The sequence below is a fragment of the Oncorhynchus clarkii genome, chromosome 20 (assembly GCF_045791955.1).
Source record: "Oncorhynchus clarkii lewisi isolate Uvic-CL-2024 chromosome 20, UVic_Ocla_1.0, whole genome shotgun sequence".
Taxonomy (NCBI): Eukaryota; Metazoa; Chordata; class Actinopteri; order Salmoniformes; family Salmonidae; genus Oncorhynchus; species Oncorhynchus clarkii.
Genome location: NC_092166.1, coordinates 54,031,780 through 54,057,068, shown reverse-complemented (window position 1 = coordinate 54,057,068; position 25,289 = coordinate 54,031,780). Strand labels below are relative to the sequence as shown.

The following is a 25,289-nucleotide window of genomic DNA, read 5'->3' as shown; positions in this document are numbered from 1 at the left end:
CCGAACCCCAAATAATACATTTGGGTCGTATAATTATCACCGGAATTGCCCCGAGCCCCAAGTCATACATTTGGGCCAGATAACTCAAACCGGAATCGGCCCAAGCTCAATCCTAGGCATAAGTAATACTGCCGAAGGTGTCCCAGACTCGGGCCACCTGACGTCGGACGAGTCTGACTGTCAGCCGAGTGACCCGACTCTCAGCCAGAATCGGCCCAGATCCCCTGTGCTAGCTGGGCATGCTCCTGCCAGAACTCAAAATATTCCACTTTGCTTACAACAGACATTCAGCGTTGCCATGTCTGCAATTTCCATGCAAAATTGGGCTACTTTGAAAACGATGAGGTGCGTGAAAATGTATTGGTCACGGGTTGCGGGTTTTTGGGCTACTTCTAAATTGCACCACGGACGCCATGGGATTTTTCTTTAAAATTATAGACCTGCTTTGGCTGACTATCAGGGAGTGAGACAGCCTGTTGCTGAGTGAGTGGTGGGGAAGTGGAGGGGTGTGTGTGTGTGTGTGTTGACTGAGCGCTGCAGCAGACAGCTGAGTCACGTGAGTGACAGAGAAGCACACACACACATCATGACAACGTTTTACCAGTTGTAGGTAGGCTGTTTAGATTGTCATTATGGAGACACCTATTTCCAACACTTTTTCAATAAAACATACTAACACGCTAGAACTGATGCGCATCAAGAAAAAAGGCAGGCACGGGAAAACGACTTTAGTAAGTTGGTGGTTGAAGATATCCCTCTAATTCTCTCTTTCTCTCTTTCTTTCTCTCTCTCTGAGGACCTGAGCCCTAGGACCATGCCTCAGGACTACCTGACATGATGACTCCTTGCTGTCCCCAGTCCACCTGGCCGTGCTGCTGCTCCAGTTTCAACTGTTCTGCCTTATTATTATTGGACCATGCTGGTCATTTATGAACATTTGAACATCTTGGCCATGTTCTGTTATAATCTCCACCCGGCACAGCCAGAAGAGGACTGGCCACCCCACATAGCCTGGTTCCGCTCTAGGTTTCTTCCTAGGTTTTGGCCTTTCTAGGGAGTTTTACCTAGCCACCGTGCTTCTACACCTGCATTGCTTGCTGTTTGGGGTTTTAGGCTGGATTTCTGTACAGCACTTTAAGATATCAGCTGATGTACGAAGGGCTATATAAATACATTTGATTTGATTTGATTTGATTTAGCCGCTCTAGAGCCCATTAGATAAAATCGGAAGTGGTTTAAACTGCATTCTAATGTCAAATTTGCTTATGGACAACCATATCAAGCAAAAGGTTTTTCACATGAACCCCCTCGTGTGCTTCTGTTATAGGGAAAAGTCCCTAATAAAACTAACATTAAATGTGGAGAATGATCCATATGTTGGCCATTAAGTAGCTACTGTAGCCTACCATTTGATACAATAAAATGTAATATGCTGAAATGATGATATCACTGGAGTCATTGCAAATCAATTTGTGCCACTTGTGTAGACTTCTTGGAGCTGATTTAATAAATAGCATATAACTTCAGTTTGATTTGTGGCCTTGTGTTATTATGCAATTATTCATGGCCATGTATAGTTAATGAAATTGGAAGTTTTCAATTGTGATAATGGTCACAGTTCTATCACAATTGCAGATCAGCTGTTATTAGAATTAATTAGATTGAAGGTAACAGTCAGTCAGATTGGGCTACAGGTTAATAAAAACACTGGTTTATGTTGACACGCATAGACCTATAGTTCATATCGATATTATTAGCATGTGATTGAAATTACGACCCATCCTGTAGTAGCTGATTCGAGCAGGGTATTGGGCAAACAGAAGCACTTCTTACCTCGAAATAGCCTCGCTATTCATGTTATATAAATTTGTCTGTCAATTTTAACTAAGCAAGCTGCTAAATCCTAGGCTACTGAAGGCTATAGGCTACCTACATCTAGCTAACCAAACCATGGGAAAGTTGAATTACAATCATAAACCCAGATTTTAGTCAGTAGACCTAGCCTATCTATGCCTAAAAAAAGATGTTTGAGCAAAAAAAGTACATCTCATGAAGTTCTAAAAGCTCTCTGAAAGCACCTGGAAGAATCTCTGCCGGTTGACCTGAGATGCTGCACTCAACAAGTTTGTGGAATTTGGAGAAATCATTGGGATGCAGAACCGAGTCTTCTCTCATATCGACTCACAGAGTCTGGATGGAATTGGGTAACATGGCGAGATGAAGTGTCATATTGTCGACATCCAAGCTGCTTACTGTAACGTTACCACCATAACAATATCTGTAGGCAACCTTCCTCCATAAGTCTTCACGCATATCTCACTCTTCCAACCAGAAACCCAGTTTATCCGAAAAGCCAAAATTCCAAACAGAGTGACACTGGTGAGCCTCATCCTTCCAGAGGACTTCAAATATCTGATGTATACAGATAGGTCGGTCATTTTATGGGAAATCCAAAAGACCCGATGATAGCAGAGAGATAGCACGCACACACACACACACACACACACACACACACACACACACACACACACACACACACACACACACACACACACACACACACACACAAAGGAGAACTGGTTAGGCTTTGACTGTACCAACACTAAAGGATGCAACAGTAAGTTTTATTTCAGGTTAATCTCAACTCTCACTTCTTCTAAATCTTATCTTAATTTAAGCATCTTTGCTGACTGAAAATATGACTGCTGATAGATAACAGAGAAAGAGGTTATGTTTTTCCAGTGAATCAGTTGTTTGTTTTTTTGACAGAAATACATAGAGCAGAATGTATAGTTGGGTAACACTTTGCCTTGCAGTACCAATAGTTACATCCCATATGGACAACACTGCTATATTGGGTCACAAGCCAGGTATCCCAATAATCCAACTCCATAAGGATTCCACCCTGTTTTCAAAGTAAAACATCCAGCAACATGAGGCGTGTTGCGATGTTTTCTTGTGATAAGAAAAAGTCTGATGAAAGTTGCACGCGAAATTACTCTGTGAGTAATATATAGTATACAACTTTCTCTATTCATTTTCCAAGTTTATGCTATGCCCCTTGTCAATCATTTCAGTATGCCAGGATAACAACCTATCCCTCAACGTGATCAAGACAAAGGAGATGATCGTGGACTACAGGAAAAGGAGGGCTGAGCACGCCCCAATTCTCATCGACAGGGTTGTAGTGGAGCAGGTTGAGAGCTTCAAGTTCCTTGGTGTCCACATCACCAACAAACTATCATGGTCCTAACACACCAACACAGTCGTAAAAAGGGCACGACAATGCCTATTTCCCCTCTGGAGACTGAAAAGATTTGTCATGGGCCCGCAGATCCTCAAAGTGCTACATCTGCACCATCGAGAGCATCATGACTGGTTGCATCACCACCTGGTATGGCAACTGCTATAGAGGCGTACACATCACAGACAAACTGAATTGGTCCACCCACACAGACAGCATCGTGAAGAAGGTGCAGCAGCGCCTCTTCAACCTCAGGAGGCTGAAGAAATTCGGCTTATCACCAAAAGCACTCACAAACTTCTACAGATGCACAATCGAGAGCATCCTGTCGGGCTGTATCACCGCCTGGTACGGCAACTGCTCCGCCCACAACCGGAAGGCTCTCCAGAGGGTAGTGAGGTCTGCACAACGCATCACCGGGGGCAAACTACCTGCCCTCCAGGACACCTACACCACCCGATGTCACAGGAAGGCCATAAAGATCATCAAGGACAGCAACCACCCGAGCCACTGCCTGTTCACCCCGCTATCATCCAGAAGGCGAGGTCAGTACAAGTGCATCAAAGCTGGGACCGAGAGACTGAAAAACAGCTTCTATCTCAAGGCCATCAGACTGTTAAACAGCCACCACTAACATTGAGTGGCTGCTGCCAACACACTGACTCAACTCCAGCCACTTTAATAATGGGAATTGATGGGAAATTATGTAAAATATATCACTAGCCACTTTAAACAATGCTACCTAATATAATGTTCCCTACATTACTCATCTCATATGTATATGTATATACTGTACTCTATATCATGCATCCTTATGTAATACATGTATCACTAGCCACTTTAACTATGCCACTTTGTTTACATACTCATCTCATATGTATATACTGCACTCAATACCATCTACTGTATCTTGCCTATGTCGCTCTGTACCATCACTCATTCATATATCTTTATGTACATATTCTTTATCCCCTTACACTTGTGTCTATAAGGTATTAGTTTTGGAATTGTTAGCTAGATTACTTGTTGGTTATTACTGCATTGTCGGAACTAGAAGCACAAGCATTTCGCTACACTCGCACTAACATCTGCTAACCATGTGTATGTGACAAATAAAATTAGATTTGATTTGATTTGATTATTGTGTACAGGCCAGTACATCACCAAGCTTCCTGCCATCCAGGACCTCTATACCAGGCGCTGTCAGAGGAAGGCCCTAACAATTGCCAAAGACTCCAGCCACCCTAGTCATAGACTGTTCTCTCTGCTATCGCACGGCAAGCAGTACCGGAGCGCCAAGTCTAGGTCCAAAATGCTTCTTAACAGCGAACAAGCCATAGGACTACTGAACAACTACCTGGAATATTTGCATTGACCTCACCCCCTTGTTTTACACTGCTGCTACTTGCTGTTTATTATCCATGATCTATTTATTTTTAACCTTTATTTAACTAGGCAAGTCAGTTAAGAACAAATTCTTATTTTCAATGACGTTGTAGGAACAGTGGGTTTAACTGCCTGTTCATGGGCAGAACTACAGATTTGTACCTTGTGAGCCCAGGGATTTGAACTTGCAACCTTTCAGTTACTAGTCCAACGCTCTAACCACTAGGCTACCCTGCCGCCCCGTAGGGGCATAGTCACTTCACATATTACCTAAATTACCTCAACTAACCTGTACCCCCACAAATTGACTGTGTACCATATAGCATACCCCTTGTCAATCATTTTGGTGTGCATCTTTAACACTTGCTTGATAAGGGCAAAACTGCCATACACTGACTTGCACTGACCTGACGCGACCATATGGTGAGGCTGTGGAGTCATGCTTCTATTGGACTCTAATCTAGAGTCTGAGAAAATCAAGAACATATCATTCACTACTGTGCATCTTAAACTTTATTGTGAATATTGAAGTTACATAAAAAATATGACTTACTGTATCTGAGTGGACTACAGAAGTACAGTAGGTTTACACTCTTATCTATAATCAAAACATGTCATGATTTGCTGTCAAATCCGTACATCCTAATTCAATATTGCGTCAATATTCTTTCGTCAAGCATTATAGTATTTCAGTTAAATATGAACAACAACCAGTATGAAACTCGATATCTTTTACGTTAGGCAAATACATACATTTCTATTTATACACCCAGAATTATGAATCTAGCGAACTAAAAAGTGCTGTAAATTGATACAAAGGTCAGATTTGCAGAGTGAAAATTCTCAAAATACAACGGTCCGGACAAGAAAGACAGTGATAAATCATGGCATTTCTGAAATAAAGTAGGTATACTGAACAATACTGTATTGAAATACAGGACAGAGGTTTTGCCTCTAGAATATCAATATAACATGTTAGACAACCTGTACAACAGAAACACATACAACAACATTCAAACATTTGAACAAAACCCATTCATAAAGTGTTACGGCAGTCCATATTGATATTATAGTGCTTCAATGCACATTTCAATTGCATAAGCAGCTCACAGTTTCTATTTCTGCTACTTTACTATCTCTGGATTTTCTACATCACTTGACTCCATTTTCAATTCGGCGTCAACAAGACAACCATTTACAAGTAATGCAAACTATAAAGCTCCAGATTATACATTTCATTTCAAATATATACACCCCATACATTCTTAGTAATATTGCACAAAATGACTCAAGGGGATGATGAATGATGAATCCCAAACGAGGAATGACAACGATAAGAGAGTGAAGGCTACAAATGGATTTTGGATACATTCACAGATGCAAGAAGAGGTGGGTGAGGAGAGAGCTGCAGTTGGGTGGGGGATGACTTGGATGAAGACCAGGGCCGGCTCCAGGCATAAGCGACATTGTGTCCTCGGCCCTGATGAGAACACAAAATATCACCAGGAAGAGAAATAATCTGAGGAGATAGAAGATGATGCAGAGGTACTCTGCCGATAACCTTAATATAGTGGGTGTACTTTGATAAGTTGATGTTTGATGTCTACTTTGCTTAGTGCTCCTTACTGAAGGAGTTTCACAAAAATGATTGACTGACAGACTGTGATTCTTACAGTATCTATGCACTGAACTTGTGTCACCCTTCTATCATACAGTAGGGGGCAGAATGCAAAATGAATTCACTCATACAACATACATACACGCCCACCACTGTTAAAACTTAAATGTATCACACATACACATATTCATAAATACAGTGCACTTGCATCAACATGCATGAGGAAAATGACACAAACACAAGTCAGAAGACATACTGGTAGACACACACACACACCAGATACACACACCCCCCCCCCCCCACCACACACACACACACACACACACCCACACACACACACACACACAGAAGACAGGTTTATGAGTGGCAGCAGCCAGCGCTTTTCATCTCCTTGTTGACATAATCCTGAAGCTGAAACTTTGGATCGTCAGGCTCCTTCGTCGACCTGTGCTTCAGCTCTCTGAGAGAAAGACAAGAGGCCGGAGACATCGAAAGATTAAATCTCACATAGCATATTTACTGCGTAGGCTATCTTGATTTTGTGAATTTACTTCCTAATCGCATGCATGACAAAACAAGAAAGGCAATGATTGACATGTCATCTCTAAGGAACGCAGCACTGGTAAACATCCTACTCACTTGGCCACAGCAGTGAATGCCAGCTCCACATTCAGGCCAGACTTAGCACTGGTTTCCATGAAGGGCACCCCAAACACCTGCACAGTGGAGAGCGAGAGTCCTCTAAGTTTTAGTGTACAAGGTACTTGGTGTGCGTGTGTGTGTGTGTGAGAGAAATATAGGAGTTTTGTCGGGAATTTTGTATGTCGTTATTATTACACCGCCTGACAACAACAAGGGCATTGGACATCCATCTCCCTTACAACCATGTACCAGTCATTTACTGTTTCAAGCCTGGGAACTCATCAGAGCGGACTGATGTTGAAAATTGAGTTAGCGAACTCACTTCAGAGACTCCAAGCAATAATGGCAGAAGGTGCTCCTATGAATACCTAATGAGAGAGATCAAGACACACCCGGACTGTTTTAGTGGGGATTCATGTGTCTGTGCCGACTAAAATAGATGGAAACCTGGACATCAAAAGGGTCAACACTGTGTGTGTGATTTTGAGTTTGTGTATTTATTTGTTAAATAACAGCTCACCTTGGCCAGTTTCTCTCCCTCCTCTCTCTTCACCACTCTCTCGTGTGCCACATCAGCCTTTAAGAGATCACAAAAGGCTCCTGAAAACATTATCTTCTTTCATCTATTCTCTCTTTCATCCTCTACTTACACTAGGAGAGTCCTCTCTTTAAATTTCTGCATGCAGTGACACAAATATATCTGCCTCTTTCTTTCGTTCTGCCTCTCTCAATTCATAGTAATGCACTCATCATCCACCCATCCTCCCTATCTACCTCTTTCTTTCTCTCAATTCATAGTAATGCACTCATCATCCATCCATCCTTCTCTCAATTCATAGTAATGCACTCATCATCCATCCATCCTTCCCTATCTACCTCTTTCTTTCTCTCAATTCATAGTAATGCAATGATTATCCATCCATAAATCTGTACTTCCAGTGGGAGGACTGACCTTGTTGCCCAGCAGCATTAGCACCACGTCCTGCTGAGCATACTCATGGATCTCTGTCAGCCATGCCTGGAGAGATCCATGAGAGAGATGGAGAGAGAGAGAGTGGGCAGAGAGAGCAAGAAAGAGAGAGAGAGCAAGCGGGAGAGGGAGGGAGGGAGGAAGGAGAAAGGGATACAAATAAAAAGGTTAGGACCTGAGAATGGGAAAGTGAACCTGGTGGAAGAGAATCTAAGGCACCACGCAAGACAATACGTTGAAAAGGAAGATGAACAACGATCAGTCAAGGAAGTACAAGAAGTTGGAAGACAGAAATGATAGAAGAGCGTGGAGTACAACCTATTCCTGACAATGCTAATGAAACATACTGTATTGTTAGATGGTGTTCATCACCTGGAATCTCAGGGGAATCAATAATAAGAAACAGAAAAAATAGAGTTTTAATGAGCAGACAAACAGTACTGAGCTTCAATGCAACATCCACAGAACCCCAAAACAAAGAACACTTTGTTGTCACCCCTGTTCTCAGTTTGAGTAGTGCACTACTTCCATCTTCCTTTGTTCTCTCCCGCAATCTGTCTTATTTTAATTACAGGTTAGTGGTCCCTGGCCTCCCTGTTAGCTCTTCTGGTTAAATAGAGGTTAGTGTCTCTGGGGAACCATGATAGATTTCATGAAGGAACCAGCCAAACACACTGTCATTACTCTTTCTATGAGTCCCTCTGTTTACACCCCTCCCTCTCCATCATTTAATTATCTGTGCATTAGGATGGTCCACTCCATCTCCTCTCTCTTGCTTTCTTTCTCTCTATATCTATTTACTCCCTCTTGCGCTCTCTCTCTCTCTCACTCATCTCTTGTTCCTCAGGACTAAACGCTCCTGGTCTTCCTACAATCTGATTAGGAGTCTCAGGTACACCTGAAAGCAGAAGCTCATGGGACACGTACTGGCACATTGTTCCTGTAATTGGCTTTGATGGCAGGAGGCTGAATAGAACCCTAATGAGAGTTAGGAGAGGAAGAGGAGAGGAAAGGGAGAGGACAGGAAAGGGAGAGGAGAGAAGATAAGATGTCAAGAGAAGAGAAAAGAAGAGGAGAGAAAAGAGTGAACACATGAGCTAGCCATTTGTCCTGCTGTGCTGTGTCCTTCCCTGGCTGTTAGAGCAGAGCTCCATGTGTAAACTCCTGCTAATGATAGCAGTTTCTCTCTGTCTCTGCTTATTTAATGACAGAGTTCTAGCCTACATTAGTGTTTTCCATTAACCCACAAAATAATGAGACATTGTCAGTATGGTAATTCCTGTCCATTAGGCTTGACTGTAGAGCTGCGGCAGAGTGCTCCGTGCAGGGAGGGAGGGTTGCTAAACTGCGTGTGTTTAGAGATTGTGCCCAAAGCTATCGTAGTATGTCAGCTAAGTGTGTGTGTGTGTGGCCGTGTGCGTGCGTGCATGTGCGCGTGCAGCTTTAATTAACAGAAAGTAACAAACTAAAATCGTTTGACTTTCATCTTGGTCCTTGATAGTCACTGTCCTATCACTGTGATAAGGAGACCAAGAATGGATGGAGAAGGCCAGCTCCTCCTCTCTCTCAGCTGGAGCCAGACATGTGCACGCAGAAATGTTATAACAAGCACGCACGCGCCCACATACTGTATGTGAAAATGCTTATCCCTGTTACAGTTGAATTCCTTATTCTAAACACCTGGGTTCTCGATTTGTTCTGGTACCACTAAATGATATTAAACAAGCTGCACATATATTACCGCCCAAAGCCCTCTTCAATTAGACCCACTTCTGATACAGTACTGTCCTGAAAACAGCCATCCAACCATAACCTGGATACTGTTAAAGTAGGACTGCCGAATTTCAATTACAACTGACACACCAAAGCGGATAGTTCCCCAACATTAGATATATCCATATGATTTATTTAGTGGCCAGTTTATCTAAAGCAAAGTTTAAAATGGCAGTTTCTCCCTGTCCATAGAACAATTTCAAGGTAAGGAAACAAATATCTAAATACATAATTTCGCTAAATTATCCCGGTTAGTTGCTATTGTTGCACTGTGTGTATACTATATGCTGTATGAGAAAGGAGTCCTACCTGACAAGCCTTTACGTTTCTGCAGTTAACTTATCGCCAAAGAGTGATGGAACGTATGTGTGTGTGTACTTTCATTGATGATAACTCGGGCATTTGGATAGATAGACTCTGTGTGTGTGCAACTGCAAAATTTCTGCAGACATACTAGGATGCTCTTGCAAACTCAAAAGCTCATCAGCAATGATAAATAGTGCACATTTCCCTGAAGATGTCACAAAACACAAGAGCTCCAAACTGTGATCTGAATTTCAATGAGAGGAAGGTGACTGGAATAATGTCAGAAGTTTAAAGGGGGGGATGGGGGGCAAGTGTGAGACATCACATATCCAACTGATATACTGTACGCTTTATGTATAGTGCATGAATATGTTATGGGTAGTAAATAAACTGGAAAGCACTAAAAGCTCCTCAATGCTCAATCATTGGGGGTATGGACTGAAGAGTGATAAACTCTGGTGAACAGATCTTTGAAAACAGAACATAATCGAGCAGCTGACCAACTACGCAAGACTTTAGTTCTGAGTTAACCGAGATTAGTCCACTGAAAACGAAGGCTCTTGGTTGGTTGCACTCCTTGCACAGTGCATTAAAAAGAACATCTGCAGTGATATGCTGGTGAAATCTGCAAGGCACCAGGAATCAATGTGATCTCGACTACACATTTTTCAGTAATTCAACTGTAGACAATGTGAAAGATAGTTCTGGGCAACAACTGTGTGTGAGTGTGTCAGTAATAGAGAGCATAATCGAGAGAGAGGGTTACTAAAGCGACAAAGAGAAAAATACAGTATAGGCACATTATCTTGACAATCAGCTAAAAAGCACAGTGAAGTTGAGTACTGTAGGGGTGAACTATCTCTCCCCCTCTCTCTCTTTCTCTCCGGTCAGGACCGGTTCTCCATCAGCCCAGTGGACCCGGCTGCGACTGCAGCTGCAATCAGGCCCATTGTATCAACTGAATGGAGGTGGTGATTCTCCAAAAACCCCAGCTGAACGCAGAGGCTCAAAGCTGGCGAGAGCAGAGCATAGTTCTGGGGAGAGCAGAGTATAATGGAAGAGAAGTATGAATAAGCATAGACACAATTCAAATGCAAATGTTTTTTGTTTTTTTGTATGAGTACTGTACAAGTCTGATCCCCCCCCAAAAAAAACGTATTTGCCAAAAGCAAAATAAAATTGAATCTAGGCTTCTTCCCCCAGGAAGAAAAATGCTGATGTGTCAGACAAACCAGAATAATAGATCAGAGATGCTTTAGAGAGAGAATGTACCAGGTGCTGGAATATGTGCTGTAGGCAGGTGAGTAGAGGGATTAGGCCACACAGTACCTCTAACACAATGCTATACATACGTGACTCACCACCTGGATTTGGTCTTATGTAGCAAAATTTGAAATTGCGTTTTTTACATTGGATAAAAGAGACTCAGAGCTACAAAATGATATATAATACACTGCATTTGAGGAACAATGGGAAAGTAATTCTGCTTTGAAAGTTGATCAACTCGTGAACTCACATTTGAGAAAATGGCCTTTGAATGTTTTGGTATCTAGTGAAGAGCTCTTCTTTGTCTACACCCATTCAGCATCGTTCACACCCTCTTAAGCTTTAGCCCCACCCATCTCGTTTCGCTCTCGGAGAGCACACTTGACGCTCTGGCCGATGATTTGTTTAAATCTAGACATGAAAACGACCTAACCAGCTTTGCTGGCAACAATTTCATTACGTTTTTTTGCGAGCCAGCCAGCTAACGTTAGCTAGTTAAATAACAAAGTGCCAACAGTGCCACAGTGCTGGGAAGTAACCAACCAGGTTCAATGTTAGCTAGCTAAAATTAGGCTTTAACTAGAAAAGCAAATGGCACTGGGAAACAAATAATAACGTCAGCTAGGGAGCCAGCCAGCTAATGTTAGCTAGCTAGCTAACAGTACACTTCAGCTTGAATTGAAACCACTTTTTGTCAAAATTAGAAACGTGTAATATCTGAAAATGTAGCTAGCTAACACTAGACTATCTTACCTGTATACATCATCATGCATGATGCCCTGTCAGGGAATGCCATACCACAGTTGCCCTTAGTTTGAAGATGTAATCCGGAGACAGGTGTTTTCTCCATCTCTTTAGCTATCATACTCTAATTCCACTGATTTCAAAACTTGATCTTCCAGAAAGTGGAGAGCAACACTTATGCAGCTACACAATACATTATTTTTAAAAAGCTGCATTTGACAGGATTCTGTATGGCAGACCAATCCGAACTCCTCTCTCGGCATGTCCAGCCCACTCATTATCTCAGTCAATCATGGCATAAGGGAAGGTTGCTTGACTTTTTCTGTGGCTTAAGGCTCGTAATTTAAGGCTCGTAATTTAACAATTTGATTCATATTTACAGATGGCATACAAGTTTGTTATTAAGGCACATGACAGTTCACATGTTCGAGAAGGCATTTGAGCCAAAAAAACGCATTTTGATGGAAAAATATTTTTTATGTTCAAACGGCTCTCCTGTGAAGTCGTGACTCGCCTAGTTTCCAGAATCGGGTCACATATGGTAAGAAAGAAATACACACAAACACCCACACAGACACACACACACAGCACTATCCTCCAAGCTTGAGTTACTCTCCTCTACAAGTTTCTATTTCCTCTTTTCAAACTGGCCTAAGGCACTAGATCCAGAGACAAATATTTCTGAAATGTTTTGTCTCATGCAAAAGCCTACCAAGCCATGGTTATTTAAACTACAGTTAACTAATGTATAAAAAAATATTCTAATTATTATTTGATGAAACATTGAATTTGGCCTTACTTCTATTAGCCCATAGAAATGCATAAATAACAGATTTATACATGGAAAAACAGATATAACAATTTAATCTAAAGGAAGATTGTGTCTGAGATATATAAGAAATATATACACTACTGGTCACAAGTTTTAGAACATATACTCATTCAAGGGTTTTACTTTATTTCTACTATTTTCAGTGTCCTTTAGTAGTGGTTTCTTTGCAGCAATTTGGCTATGAAGGTCTGATTCATGCAGTCTCCTCTGAACAGTTGAGATGTTTCTGTTTCTTGAACTTTGGGAAGCATTTATTTGGCCTGCAATTTCTGAGGCTGGTAAATCTAATGAACTTATCCTCTGCAGCAGAGGTAACTCCGGGTGTTCCAGTCTTGTGGCGGTCCTCATGAGAGCCAGTTTCATCATAGCGCTTCATGGTTTTTGCAATTGCACTTGAAGAAGCTTTCAAAGTTCTTGACATTTTCCATATTGACTGACCTTCATGGCTTAAGGTAATGATGGACTGTCATTTCTCTTTGCTTATTTGAGCTGTTCTTGCCATAATATGGACTTGGTCTTTTACCAAATAAGGCTATTTTCTGTATACCCCCCCCCCCCCACACACACACACACACACACACATACACACACCTTGTCACAACACAACTGATTGGCTCAAACGCATTAAGAAGGAAAGAAATTAACATAAATAAACATGGAAAGGCAAGGGGTCTGAATACTTTCTGAATGCACTTTATATACAGTACCAGTCAAGTTTGGACACACCTACTCATTCCAGGGTGTTTCTTTATATTTACTATTTTCTACATTGTAGAATAATAGTGAAGACATCAAAACTACGAATTAACAAATATGGAATCATGTAGTAACCAAAAAAGTGTTAAACAAATCAGAACATATTTTATATATTGCGATTCTTCAAAGTAGCCACAAATACAAGGTTTTACCCGTGGTCGTGGAGCTAGGGGGAAGTGCAACTAAAATGTAGCTGAGATGTAGTTGAAATAACCATCTGCATTATGAAAGAGTCTTTTGTATCATTATTTTATTAGCGAAAATATAAAGATGTTGATGAACAACTACTGTTTATGTCTTTCTTTTGGAAATACAGTACCAGTCAAAAGTTTGGACACACCTACTAATTTCTTTATTTTCTACATTGTAAAATAATAGTGAAGACATTTTGACTAGGAAATAACACATAGGGAACACATACATATTTTATATGTGAGATTATTCAAAGTAGCCACCCTTTGCCTTGATGACAGCTTTGCACACGCTTGGAATTCTCTCAACCAGCTTCATGAGGTAGTCACCTGGAATGCATTTCAGGTATTAAAAAGTATGACTTGTTAAAAGTTAATTTGTGGAATTTATTTCCTTCTTAATGTGTTTGAGCCAATCAGTTGTATTGTGACAAGGTAGAGGTGGTATACAGAAGATAGCCCTATTTGGTAAAAGACCAAGTCCATATTATGGCAAGAACAGCTCCAATAAGCAAAGAGAAAAGACAGTCCATCATTACTCTAAGACATGAAGGTCAGTCAATCCGGAACATTTCAAGAACTTTGAAAGTTTTCAAAAAGTTTTCAAAAGTCGCAAAAACCATCAAGTGCTATGATGAGGACCGCCCCAGTAAAGGAAGACTCAGAATTACCTCTGCTGCAGAGTTAACTGCACCTCAGATTGCAGCCCAAATAAAAGTAACAGACACATCTCAACATCAACTGTTCAGAGGAGATTGCATGATCACATGACCATTGTGGTTGAATTGCTGCAAAGAAACCATTACTAAATGACACAAATAAGAAGAAGAATTGCTGCGAGCAATGGATATTAGGCCCTGGAAATCTGTCCTTTGGTCTGATGAGGCCTACAACCGCCGTGTCTTTGTGAGATGCACACACATGTGTGGTTCCCACTGTGAAGCATGGAGGAGGAGGTGTGATAGTGTGGGGGTGCTTTGCTGGTGACACTGTCTGTTATTTATTTATAATTCAAGGCACATTTAACCAGCATGGCTACCACAGCATTCTGCAGCGATACGGCATCCCATCTGGTTTGCGCTTAGTGGGACTATCATTTGTTTTTCAACAGGACAATGACCCAACACACCTTCAGGCTGTGTAAGGGCTATTTGATCAAGAAGTAGAGTGATGGAATGCAGAATCAGATGACCTGGCTTCTACAATCACCCGACCTCAACCCAATTGACATGGTTGGGATGAGTTGGACCGCAGAGTGAAGGAAAAGCAGCCAACAAGGGCTCAGCATATGTGGGAACTCCTTCAAGAAAAGTATTCCAGATGAAGCTGGTTGAGAGAATGCCAAGAGTGTATAAAGCTGTCATCAAGGCAAAGGGTGGCTACTTTGAAGAATCAAAAATATATAATATATTTTGATTTGATTTGTTTAACACTTTGTTTTGGTTCCATATGTGTTATATTATACTTCTGATGTCTTCACTATTATTCTAGAACCTAGAAAACAGTAAAAATAAAGAAAAACCATTGAATGAGTAGGTGGGTCCAAGCTTTTGACTTGCACTGTATATAAATCATTACCTATTATAAGGTTTATTTGATTATTATGTGGATTATAATACATTTACATATTTGTAGAAGGTTCATGCATTTTTCGTTATGGCAAATCAGGTCTGTGATATTGATACATTTCTAACTTTAGTCTTGTATCAGGTAAACTGTTGTGTCCTCACATTTGGTCTGATAATTGCCCCATAATCTCCAAAGAGTTCTTTCAATTGTCAGTTCAATATATAGCATTCATTCGCTCAAGCATTTTATTTATAAAACGAAAACAAAGTAACAAAGGGATCCTTGAATAAAGTCACGACTTTAGTTGGTCCCTCTCCTTGTTCGGGCGGCATTCGGTGGTTGAAGTCACCGACCTTCTAGCCATCGCCGATCCACTTTTCATTTTCCATTGGTTTTGTCTTGTCTTCCATCACACCTGGTTCCAATTCCATCAATTACATGTTGTGTATTTAACCCTCTGTTCCCCCCCATGTCCTTGTCCATAATTGTTTATTTGTAGTGCTTGTGCACGGTATGCTGGTATTTACCGGGTTTTGTTTGACCCGGTTATTGTATTGTTCTGTTGACGGGGGTTTATGGTTCTAAGACACAACCATTGTAAATCAGTTTCCACTCTCCTGTGCCTGACTTCTCTGCCGCCAGTAGCATCGCATTTCAAATAATGAAACAATAAATGAACCGCAACATGTGAGTCTCGTGTTCATACTGTATTTCACAATCTCTGCGGGCGCATGGAGTTTCCTTTAATGTACACAATTGAGCAAAATGACTCCTTATATGGGAAAGGCTGCTAAACCAGTTCCACCTGGCCCACAGCATTGTAGCATACTTACTAGGGATGCGATGGCACAGTAGGCACACGGTTCGGTATGAGGCACGGTTTGTGGGCCACAGTAATGGTACGGCAGTAATGGTTTCAGTATCTTTATATTTAAACAATTAACTCTTTATTTTGCCTATATACAAAACTTTCCATTGAGAAAAATGGCAGCATGACTGACTAGTCTCTACTGTATAAAATCAAGGGGAGAAAAACATTAAAATTTAAAGTGCTTCTTAGCTTTGACAACCTGAAGCTCTTCACCTCCCAATCCAGTACATAGTGAACCGTCACAGTTAGGTAGCTTTGAGTTGCTCTGGAGGTCCAACTATCAGAAGAGAGAGCTCGATAGGGTGTCTGTGTCAATTCGTTTTCAATTTCTCTCCGTGGTTTCAATTTCTCTCCGTTTCTTAGAGTTTGGTAGTTACTTTGCTGCAGAAATGTGTGCGGGCGGGGTCATTGTAAGGCGGTTAAAACATTTTCATCAGGTGACGAAATCCCGAGTCAGTAACCACCGAATAGGGCTGCAAATCTTTGGCTATGAATACTCCCACTGCTTTCGTTATTTCTTTATGTTTTTGCTGAACTTGTCGCAAATTGTTGTTGGAAGGCAGCAGCGAGAGATTGTTGTGTTTTCGCTAACAAGTTCTCTCTCCTTGCTCCAACTCCACCTGCAAGGGATACGGTCAGGTGATGGTGACCTAAATGACACATCATGTTAAAAGTATTTCCACTCGAGTAGCCGACAGTGGCAAAGCAATGCTTGCAGACTATGCTTTGTTTGTTTACGGTCTTACCCTCGTAATCGTATTCGGTGGCTCTTCAAATTTGCTTCTCTGTCTTGTCACTCTGGAGCTGAGAGAATATCTGTTTTTAGTTCCCCCTCTTTTCATGGGGCCCCTTTAGGGAGGTTTCCTATTGAGATGTCATTGCAAATTGTCCATTGGTTGTCTAAGGGGGAGTGGGTTGTGGTCACTGCGGTTGCCACATTTTGAGACATTGCTGTGTGGTAAAGTTTGTCAGGCCTCAGGAGCCCCCTAACGGCCACAAGCTGTGCGTTTGGTTCTCTGGATCTGGAGCGGTGCATGTAGTCTGCAGCGCAATAATAACGTTTTGGAAATTACAGGAAAATAACAGGCATACCGTAATTCCGCGGTTCACGTGTGCGTATTGAACCGTAGGGGGCGTACCGAATGTTTAAATACCATAATGTGTACCGCTTCATCCCTAGTACTTACAGTACAGCGCACTTTCACTCCATGCTCTACCAGATACTCCTTTCTATTGTTGTTATCTATTCGGTAACATTCCACACGTAAATGTCATAAATAAAACAAATCAATGAAATAGCTTAGGTCTTGAAAATATGTGAAAAACTGAGTTGTATTTTCTCTGTGCCTAGTAGTCGAGGCCAAAAGACTGCGCCATCAACTTGTTTATTTAGCAGACATCATTTGCTGCTTATATTCAGTCAACACACATGTTTTAAGAAAATCATGGAATATAACTGAACATTTTTGTTTCACTTAGAAAAAAACCTTGGGGTAACAACAGTTTTAGTAAGTAATATGCTACAGTCCAGTTACAGCTTCTTCGGACGAAGTAGAAACAAAAAAATATGTGTATTTTTTTGTGTGTGGACAGAGGAATAGCAATTCTTACACTATTCTTCTAAATTCAGTCACCCTCTTCTTCTTCATCCTCATCATTCAGTTAATTCAAATTCAATGGCGAAGTCATGCATGCACAATTATCCGTTTCTATTTGGTTTATATCGCACATTCATTGACAGCATTCATTCAGGTAGAGACACATTAGTGCCTTGGGACACAACACTTTACACTGTACCCAAAAGGATATCCGCGCTCTAAATCCCCCTTGCGGTGGTCTGGAGCAATGAAGCAGTCACGCAGGGTACGTGCTAAACCACAAATTACTTCAATGTCCCGCCGCATAATCTCCAAATTTGAGGAACCACTGTACAAAGTGTGACCCATCTTGAAATGAGGAGCCTGCATGGTCATCACCACAGACCCGGACACCCCAAGCCCCTCATAATGTTGGATGTCAGTGATGGACCCTGTGTAGACTATAATGTACTGGACAAATCCTGTCATTTACGTCGCACATAACAAAGAACTTGACCCCAAACCTGTGCCTTTTGGAGGGAATGTGGTGATGGAACGCCAGCCTGCCCTTCCATAAAATCAGGGACTCGTCAATGCATAGGTCCTTGTATGGCACAAAGACCAGACCGAATGCTGATGTCAGGCTGTGTAAGGGGTCATTTAGGTTGGCGGTAGCATTGTTGACGAAATGGAGGCAATCACAGCAGAACTAGGAAGAGGCGTTGGGAAAAGAACGTGGCAAAGAAGGGAATTGCAAACATTGCTCCGGTATTCCATTTTTAGTTTTTTGTCATTTAGCAGATACTCTTATCCAGAGTGACTTACAAGTGCAATTAGGGTTAAGTGCTTTGCACAAGGGTACATTGACAGAGTTTTCACCTAGTTGAATTGGGTATTTAAACCAGCAACCTTTTGGTTACTGGCCCAATGCTCTTAACCGCTAGGCTACCTGCCTCCCCCTTTACGGGGTTCTTCTTTACTATTCCCATGAGAAAGACTGTCACCAGGAAGGCATTCATTTCAGTAATTGTGGTAATTGTGGTAAATGTGGTCACATCTTCCCCCTCACTCCTGGCTCTCTCTTCTCCTGTAGTCTCCTCCACTCTGTCTCTCACCAGCTCCTTTGTCAGAAACAGCTTGAAACACTCTGCCTCAGATGTAGATGGCAAGGGGCTTTGCAGTCCAGGCTGGCATGCATCAAAGCCAACAGCAGGGCTACGACAATCAGTCGTATATTGCACAAATCTGGCCTTTATGGAAGAGTGGCAAGAAGAAAGCCATTTCTTAAAGATATCCATAAAAAGTGTTGTTTAAAGTTTGCCACAATCCACCTGGGAGACACACCAAACATGTGGAAGAAGGTGCTCTGGTCAGATGAAACCAAAATTGAACTTTTTGGCAACAATGCAAAACGTTATGTTTGGCGTAAAAGCAACACAGCTCATCACCCTGAACACACCATCCCCACTGTCAAACATGGTGGTGGCAGCATCATGGTTTGGGCCTGCTTTTCTTCAGCAGGGACAGGGAAGATGGTTAAAATTGATGGGAAGATGGATGGAGCCAAATACAGGACCATTCTGGAAGAAAACCTGATGGAGTCTGCAAAAGACCTGAGACTGGGACGGAGATTTGTCTTCCAACAAGACAATGATCCAAAACATAAAGCAAAATCTACAATGGAATGGTTCAAAAATAAACATATCCAGGTGTTAGAATGGCCAAGTCAAAGTCCAGACCTGAATCCAATCGAGAATCTGTGGAAAGAACTGAAAACTGCTGTTCACAAATGCTCTCCATCCAACCTCACTGAGCTCGAGCTGTTTTGCAAGGAGGAATGGGAAAAAATGTCAGTCTCTCGATGTGCAAAACTGATAGAGACATACCCCAAGCGACTTACAGCTGTAATCGCAGCAAAAGGTGGCGCCACAAAGTAACTTAAGGGGGCTAAATAATTTTGCACGCCCAATTTTTCAGTTTTTGATTTGTTAAAAAAGTTTGAAATATCCAATAAATGTCGTTCCACTTCATGATTGTGTCCCACTTGTTGTTGATTCTTCACAAAAAAATACAGTTTTATATCTTTATGTTTGAAGCCTGAAATGTGGCAAAAGGTCGCAAAGTTCAAGGGGGCCGAATACTTTCGCAAGGCACTGTATATAATCATCAGCACGACTGGACAGTTTTTGCGTTATGAGAACATTTGCTGAGACCAAACGAATCTTCCATAAACTTTCACAGAACCAATTTTGGTTTGCTGGGCAGACGCATGCTTTTTGTCTATTTGGTAGCTCACAAAAACATTGAGATGGCTTTAAGTAGGCAACAACACAGAGAAGATTTGGAACCTCTGCTTTAATCCACCCGTGAAATGCAAGGGGAGCGTCCAAGGAGATTTATACCTTCCAATTACTTTTCAGGATTCTTAGTCAAAGTTAGATCAAACATTTCAGTCTGTGCCTGATACAGAGAATAGAATCAAGCTAGGAAATGTGGGAAATGAAGTGATCATCAGCCTCCCTCCACTCCCTCCAGAGGAAGAGGCGTTTCATCTTGTAGATAGAATTATGAAACTAGAGGCAGAGGAGGATGAGCAGAGAGGGAGAAGTCATAACACCCTCTGTCTCTGATTGCGTTGGGTTTGAAGGTGCTGAAAGTTAGCCTGCAAAAAAATGTTATGTGTGTGTGCACATGCTTGTGTGTATTCGCGTGTGTATATGTCTATACAAAAACCCTAAATAACTAATTACTTTAGCAAACAGAGTAACTTCTAGTTCCTTAGACTCGTAGCTCTCATCGTATCTATATTAAAGTGACATATTCTGGTCTTTTCAAGCTGCCTTCCTAATGCTTTCTGATCAGGAGAAGACTGGAAAATAAAAGTAATATATCTAATTGCATGATGTTAGCCTTGTCCAAAAGAGAAAAACTAAAGCCTAGGTTTTAAATGTGGCCTTGATAGGATAGGATCGGTCGAACAAAGTAGACAGTTAATGAGAGGGAGGCCGAGAGGAAAGAGAGGGAGAGAGAGAATGTGAAAGGGGCAAAGGGATGACATAGAGAGAAGGTTATGTTAGAAGGTTGTGTAAAAAAGTGAGAGGAAAGAAAGAGAACGTGGAAAGTGAAAAGTCACGAGTGCTGTGTAGTGGTCACGAATGGTTTATTCCCAGCCTTCCCCTGTAAAGGGCTATAGAGAGAATATAATCCCCACCTCTGTCTGTCAATCAACAACCAACAACCACCACAACCTGTGCAAAGCTGTGCTGCACTGAGCCTAACACACACACACCAGCACTAGACTCAACAGCATTACTTCATAAATAACTCCTTCATTCTATGATCATTTACACTGGTTTAAATATGACAGCTTATATGACAGCAGTATCAATAACCAATGCTCAGACTACTTAAGAAATGAAAAGAGAACAATGATCCCAGCAGAGATCCATTTTTCTTGTTTTCGTTCAAATCAAATCAAATTTTATTTGTCACATACACATGGTTAGCAGATGTTAATGCGAGTGTAGCGAAATGCTTGTGCTTCTAGTTCCGACAATGCAGTAATAACCAACAAGTAATCTAACTAACAATTCCAAAACTACTGTCTTATACACAGTGTAAGGGGATAAAGAATATGTACATAAGGATATATGAATGAGTGATGGTACAGAGCAGCATAGGCAGGATACAGTAGATGGTATCGAGTACAGTATATACATGAGGTGAGTATGTAAACAAAGTGGCATAGTTAAAGTGGCTAGTGATACATGTATTACATAAGGATGCAGTCGATGATATAGAGTACAGTATATACGTATGCATATGAGATGAATAATGTAGGGTAAGTAACATTATATAAAGTAGCAGTGATATATTTACATCATTTCATTTACATCATTTCCCATCAATTCCCATTATTAAAGTGGCTGGAGTTGAGTCAGTGTCAGTGTCAGTGTGTTGGCAGCAGCCACTCAATGTTAGTGGTGGCTGTTTAACAGTCTGATGGCCTTGAGATAGAAGCTGTTTTTCAGTCTTTCGGTCCCAGCTTTGATGCACCTGTACTGACCTCGCCTTCTGGATGATAGCGGGGTGAACAGGCAGTGGCTCGGGTGGTTGATGTCCTTGATGATCTTTATGGCCTTCCTGTAACATCGGGTGGTGTAGGTGTCCTGGAGGGCAGGTAGTTTGCCCCCGGTGATGTGTTGTGCAGACCTCACTACCCTCTGGAGAGCCTTACGGTTGTGGGCGGAGCAGTTGCCGTACCAGGCGGTGATACAGCCCGCCAGGATGCTCTCGATTGTGCATCTGTAGAAGTTTGTGAGTGCTTTTGGTGACAAACCGAATTTCTTCAGCCTCCTGAGGTTGAAGAGGCGCTGCTGCGCCTTCTTCACGATGCTGTCTGTGTGAGTGGACCAATTCAGTTTGTCTGTGATGTGTATGCCGAGGAACTTAAAACTTGCTACCCTCTCCACTACTGTTCCATCGATGTGGATAGGGGGGTGTTCCCTCTGCTGTTTCCTGAAGTCCACAATCATCTCCTTAATTTTGTTGACGTTGAGTGTGAGGTTATTTTCCTGACACCACACTCCGAGGGCCCTCACCTCCTCCCTGTAGGCCGTCTCGTCGTTGTTGGTAATCAAGCCTACCACTGTTGTGTCGTCCGCAAACTTGATGATTGAGTTGGAGGCGTGCGTGGCCACGCAGTCGTGGGTGAACAGGGAGTACAGGAGAGGGCTCAGAACGCACCCTTGTGGGGCCCCAGTGTTGAGGATCAGTGGGGTGGAGATGTTGTTGCCTACCCTCACCACCTGGGGGCGGCCCGTCAGGAAGTCCAGTACCCAGTTGCACAGGGCGGGGTCGAGACCCAGGGTCTCGAGCTTGATGACGAGCTTGGAGGGTACTATGGTGTTGAATGCCGAGCTGTAGTCGATGAACAGCATTCTCACATAGGTTTTCCTCTTGTCCAGATGGGTTAGGGCAGTGTGCAGTGTGGTTGAGATTGCATCGTCTGTGGACCTATTTGGGCGGTAAGCAAATTGGAGTGGGTCTAGGGTGTCAGGTAGGGTGGAGGTGATATGGTCCTTGACTAGTCTCTCAAAGCACTTCATGATGACGGAAGTGAGTGCTACGGGGCGGTAGTCGTTTAGCTCAGTTACCTTAGCTTTCTTGGGAACAGGAACAATGGTGGCCCTCTTGAAGCATGTGGGAACAGCAGACTGGTATAGGGATTGATTGAATATGTCCGTAAACACACCGGCCAGCTGGTCTGCGCATGCTCTGAGGGCGCGGCTGGGGATGCCGTCTGGGCCTGCAGCCTTGCGAGGGTTAACACGTTTAAATGTCTTACTCACCTCTGCTGCAGTGAAGGAGAGTCCGCATGTTTTCGTTGCAGGCCGTGTCAGTGGCACTGTATTGTCTTCAAAGCGGGCAAAAAAGTTATTTAGTCTGCCTGGGAGCAGGACATCCTGGTCCGTGACTGGGCTGGATTTCTTCTAGTAGTCCGTGATTGACTGTAGACCCTGCCACATGCCTCTTGTGTCTGAGCCGTTGAATTGAGATTCTACTTTGTCTCTGTACTGACGCTTAGCTTGTTTGATAGCCTTGCGGATGGAATAGCTGCACTGTTTGTATTCGGTCATGTTACCAGTCACCTTGCCCTGATTAAAAGCAGTGGTTCGCGCTTTCAGTTTCACGCGAATGCTGCCATCAATCCACGGTTTCTGGTTAGGGAATGTTTTAATCGTTGCTATGGGAACGACATCTTCAACGCACGTTCTAATGAACTCGCACACCGAATCAGCGTATTCGTCAATATTGTTATCTGACGCAATACGAAACATGTCCCAGTCCACGTGATGGAAGCAGTCTTGGAGTGTGGAGTCAGCTTGGTCGGACCAGTGTTGGACAGACCTCAGCGTGGGAGCCTCTTGTTTTAGTTTCTGTCTGTAGGCAGGGATCAACAAAATGGAGTCGTGGTCAGCTTTTCCGAAAGGAGGGCGGGGCAGGGCCTTATATGCGTCGCGGAAGTTAGAGTAACAATGATCCAAGGTTTTTCCACCCCTGGTTGCGCAATCGATATGCTGATAAAATTTTGGGAGTCTTGTTTTCAGATTAGCCTTGTTAAAATCCCCAGCAACAATGAATGCAGCCTCCGGATAAATGGATTCCAGTTTGCAAAGAGTCAAATAAAGTTCGTTCAGAGCCATCGATGTGTCTGCTTGGGGGGGGATATATACGGCTGTGATTATAATCGAAGAGAATTCTCTTGGTAGATAATGCGGTCTACATTTGATTGTGAGGAATTCTAAATCAGGTGAACAGAAGGATTTGAGTTCCTGTATGTTTCTTTCATCACACCATGTCTCGTTAGTCATAAGGCATACGCCCCCGCCCCTCTTCTTACCAGAAAGATGTTTGTTTCTGTCGGCGCGATGCGTGGAGAAACCCGCTGGCTGCACCGCCCCCGATAGCGTCTCTCCAGTGAGCCATGTTTCCGTGAAGCAAAGAACGTTACAGTCTCTGATGTCCCTCTGGAATGCTACCCTTGCTCGGATTTCATCAACCTTGTTGTCAAGAGACTGGACATTGGCGAGAAGGATGCTAGGGAGTGGTGCACGATGTGCCCGTCTCCGGAGTCTGACCAGAAGACCGCCTCGTTTCCCTCTTTTTCAGAGTCGTTTTTTGGGTCGCTGCATGGGATCCATTCCGTTGTCCTGGGTGAAAGGCAGAACACAGGATCCGCGTCGCGAAAAACATATTCTTGGTCGTACTGATGGTGAGTTGACGCTGATCTTATATTCAGTAGTTCTTCTCGACTGTATGTAATGAAACCTAAGATGACCTGGGGTACTAATGTAAGAAATAACACGTAAAAAAACTGCATAGTTTCCTAGGAACGCGAAGCGAGGCGGCCATCTCTGTCGGCGCCGGAAGTAGCCTTTCTGTCTCTTCTGCTTGAGCTACATGAATATCTCCCATTATGTTCTCTGTGTATTGGTTCAGTATTGGTATGCAAAGTAGTAGATCTCAAACCGAGCACTTTGAGCACTTCCGGCACTCGATTACTTGATATGCGCCTTTGAGTCAATCTCGAACACTAGTTTGACTGTGCCCTTCAAAAGCTTCTTTATTGAGTGGGCATCCTGTGCCAACTCAGTGCCCTTGGCAGCTTCTTCCCATGAATCTCAGCATGTTACATAATGTACCAAGAACAACACTTTGCCCTCAAAAACATTTCTGAATAAATCAACATAAATCAAGAAATCTGTAATTATTGTGTAAGTTTTGCAAAGGACGACTTACTCACACAATTTTACCTCTAGCTAAGGAGTTTAGTGCTTGAAGGAGCGGTATTTCTCTCGTTTGATAATGTACACAAAAACATGTCCATTACATTAGCTTGCTAGCTAGCTCTAAAGCGTCTATCATAAAAAATGTGTATGTGTAGCAGTGTTCTAGAATATTGGACCATTGGCTTTCATACTTTTCAAATTCTCAGCATAGCTCAAACAATTTCTCCACCTATCAACACATTCAAATGAATA

At 42.4% G+C, this 25,289-nt stretch overlaps 1 protein-coding gene across 1 annotated transcript in view; it reads right to left on the bottom strand.

The window, feature by feature from the left end:
- Positions 1-6,585: 6,585 nt before the first annotated feature.
- Positions 6,586-25,289, bottom strand: part of LOC139377491 (ras-related protein Rab-26-like) — an 86,919-nt gene continuing 68,215 nt past the window's right edge. The window contains exons 6-9 of the mRNA XM_071120526.1: positions 7,843-7,908; positions 7,411-7,467; positions 6,888-6,964; positions 6,586-6,708 (exon numbers count right to left, since the gene is read on the bottom strand). Coding sequence (XP_070976627.1) covers positions 6,606-6,708; positions 6,888-6,964; positions 7,411-7,467; positions 7,843-7,908 — 303 coding nt within the window. The 3' untranslated portion in view covers positions 6,586-6,605. The remainder of the gene's footprint in view (positions 6,709-6,887; positions 6,965-7,410; positions 7,468-7,842; positions 7,909-25,289) is intronic.